The 2826-nt window shown below is 35.7% G+C and overlaps 1 protein-coding gene across 1 annotated transcript; it reads right to left on the minus strand.

Moving 5' to 3' along the window:
• Positions 1 to 222: 222 nt before the first annotated feature.
• Positions 223 to 2615, minus strand: LOC128246395 (uncharacterized). Its single transcript, XM_052964580.1, has 5 exons — positions 2408 to 2615; positions 1827 to 1971; positions 992 to 1177; positions 385 to 504; positions 223 to 229 (listed from the first exon to the last, which is right to left on the minus strand). Exons 1-5 carry the CDS (start codon positions 2613 to 2615, stop codon positions 223 to 225), a joined length of 666 nt encoding a protein of 221 aa, XP_052820540.1.
• Between the last annotated feature and the right edge of the window lie 211 nt (positions 2616 to 2826).

Below are 2826 nucleotides of genomic sequence, written 5' to 3' on the forward strand. Positions count from 1 at the left end.
ATGTCACGGGCTTTATTTTCAAATCGCTGTCCAAATAATATGGAGTCTGGTATAGAGTGTTCTGCAAACACTGAATTTTTTGGTAAAGCAATTGCTGTTCGATTTAAATCAGTTGAATGTGTAATTTTATGAAAATTGGATGCAGTTTATAGTCCTTTTCTCATCCGATGTCAGTTATTATTTTTTGATTGACCCCTTGTTAATTGTTCAATTTGCTCACATTCATTCTCTGAATAAGTAAGATAATAAAACATAAATATATTAGAACAGTGACAAGATATATTTTCACATTTATGTTCCTTAATAAATTGTTCAGCTCTTTCCATTGGTGTTTTGACGCTCAGAGGTGATGAAGTACAATTCTTTTTATATGAGCAGTCATACATGGCACGTAATCCGCAGGCTGTTGGTTGATGAGTTTTCACTTTTTCAAGGAAATCCTTAGGATCAGGCACTGGATACTCGTCAGACAATGGCGAATACAGTGGCATTGCTGTCTGTGTGCTGCAAACAGGAAACAAAAACCTTAACTATAGGCAAGTAAGAAAAGGCCAGAGTATGAAATGTTAATTGTCTTAAGATGGGGCGTGTTGGCAGTTTATTTCCATCTTTAAAAATACATCTATATACATATGTAAATATATATAAACTTATTGATTGGGTTTCAGAGATGGGCGAGGGATGTTAATCTAATATTTTATAGCCTTTAATATTTCATTAAAACATGTTACAAAAATCACAGTACATCTGTTTCTAGTTAATAGGGGAGCATTTTTCAAAAAACATACAATGCAGGAGAAATTATTTTTTTCCAATTCTTATATTAACTCAAAATAGGTACTTAGCCTGTGCCCATCACTAATACAGACACAGCCTGGTTATTTTTAGAAAACATTTAGTTCACCTATTACCTCTGACTCAATTTCATATGGTGGGTGCTAAATATAGAACTTATCTTAAAGTAAATTAACTAAAGACAAATGAAATATACCTGGGCTCCACCATAATTGAAGTCTCAAGTTGTGAGGCAGGAATAGGTTTGCCAAGTTGATTGGCCTGAGAAGCACGCCGAACCCACATACATGGCCCTGAAGTACAGCTGGTCTTCTTGAAGTCTTTTACAAAGTCAAGGACTTCGAAGAGGGTTGCCACAACATGTCGACAGCATCCATCAATGCTATTAAAAAGCAATGGTATTAAGATGAGCAGCCACAAAACATCCATGCCTAAACCAACTTATAGATAAATATGTGGCATCAAATTATATCTTATAATTTGGAGTGGGTTTATATAAGAGTATCAATAAGTGAGCTATGATAAAATATGATCTAAAATAACAAATTCAATATTAGATTATATCTACGGATGTTTTTGTATAACTCAAGTTCATGGTACTGAACTGTTATACCGATCAGAGAATAAAAGTTATCCAGGGCCAGTTATCTAAGTTGGTAGATAATTTTTTGTGCACATGATGTCCTGGGTTCAATCTCTAGACGGGCTTCAAACTTTTCTGAGTATGTGAGAAATTGTGTCCAACAAGGGACCGTGGCCAGTACCCTGCATGTCAGTGAGACTGCACTGCAGTTTAACAAATATAGCCAGTGGATATATGGTCCAGCAAGTTAGAGGGAATCTATGTCACAGTTCTAATAATTGAATATATCAGTTATCCAGGGCTGATTAGCTCAGTTGGTAGAGCATACAACTTCCAAGAACAGGTCCCTGGTCCGATTCCCAGGACAGACCACATACTTTTCTGCATCTGTGACAAGTACTGTATTAAACATGAAGTGTAGTTAAGGAAGAGTAAATTAGACCATAACCCTCCTTTGCAACTGCAATAAGCAGATTGAATGGATCCCTCGTCACTGTTCTTCATCATGATCCAACAGCTGTAGTAGCCTCTCTTGGATATTGGATCTTTATCATTCGTCTGGGGTTTCACATTGGCTTTCACAGCAACAAAGGCTGCAACAAAGTATAAAACATACATTTTATACATCAATGATTCAATATGCTGCTGAATATTGTTTTTACTTGCAATGAAAGCATAACAATTAATTAAGCGTCTGATAAAACATTTGAAAAATAACCTTTGCTGTTAAACTTCATGATATTAATTTTATTTGCACACATGAAATTTGTATGTTATTTAAAACATAATTTGTTTCAAAATGGTGATAAATGTACATGCATAATGACATTATTTTTATCATCATCATCATCATCATCATCATTATCATCATCATCATCATCATCATCATCATCATCATCATCATCATCATCATCATCATCATCATCATCATCATCATCATCATCATTATCATCATCATCATCATCATCAGCATCATCATCATTATCAAAGTATAGTATATAAAACAACTACATACTGACAGAGTCTTACCAGTATTGGGATATGGCACCGTCTCAATACCTCGTGTATAGCCATCTCGGAACATAGAATATCCCTCAAACTGGTGATATGCCCTTAGGGAGGCGTGATCATAGTTATTGAAAGTAATTAAGTAATTGTAAATGTCAAAAATTGACAGAACTGGCACAATAGACAGATCGCTAGTCCCAGACAGACGTTGTGGAGACACAAGGCACATGTCACTCAGCATCAGCTTCTGACAGACGACTTCAGACCGATCTTCTAATAATCAACATCAATCCTCAGCTCTTCTGCCAAACTACAGAGTTCTACTAACGCAGGTTTCCTAGAATCACTAAATGTGACACCCCTTTCTCTCAAATAACGCTGTAAGTCGACAACAGAACGGCTACGAAACAGAACAGTACTCATTTTGATAAATGCAAATT

This window comes from Mya arenaria, chromosome 9, assembly GCF_026914265.1.
Source record: "Mya arenaria isolate MELC-2E11 chromosome 9, ASM2691426v1".
NCBI lineage: Eukaryota > Metazoa > Mollusca > Bivalvia > Myida > Myidae > Mya > Mya arenaria.

Excerpts from the sequence above, each read along its gene's own strand:
- LOC128246395 (XM_052964580.1), bottom strand. The coding sequence starts at position 2,615 with ATGTGCCTTGTGTCTCCACAACGTCTGTCTGGGACTAGCGATCTGTCT. Across the intron at positions 1,972-2,407 it reads GGTGCCATATCCCAATACTG|CCTTTGTTGCTGTGAAAGCC; the intron begins GTAAGACTCTGT and ends ACTTTGTTGCAG. Across the intron at positions 505-991 it reads TCAATTATGGTGGAGCCCAG|CACACAGACAGCAATGCCAC; the intron begins GTATATTTCATT and ends TCCTGTTTGCAG.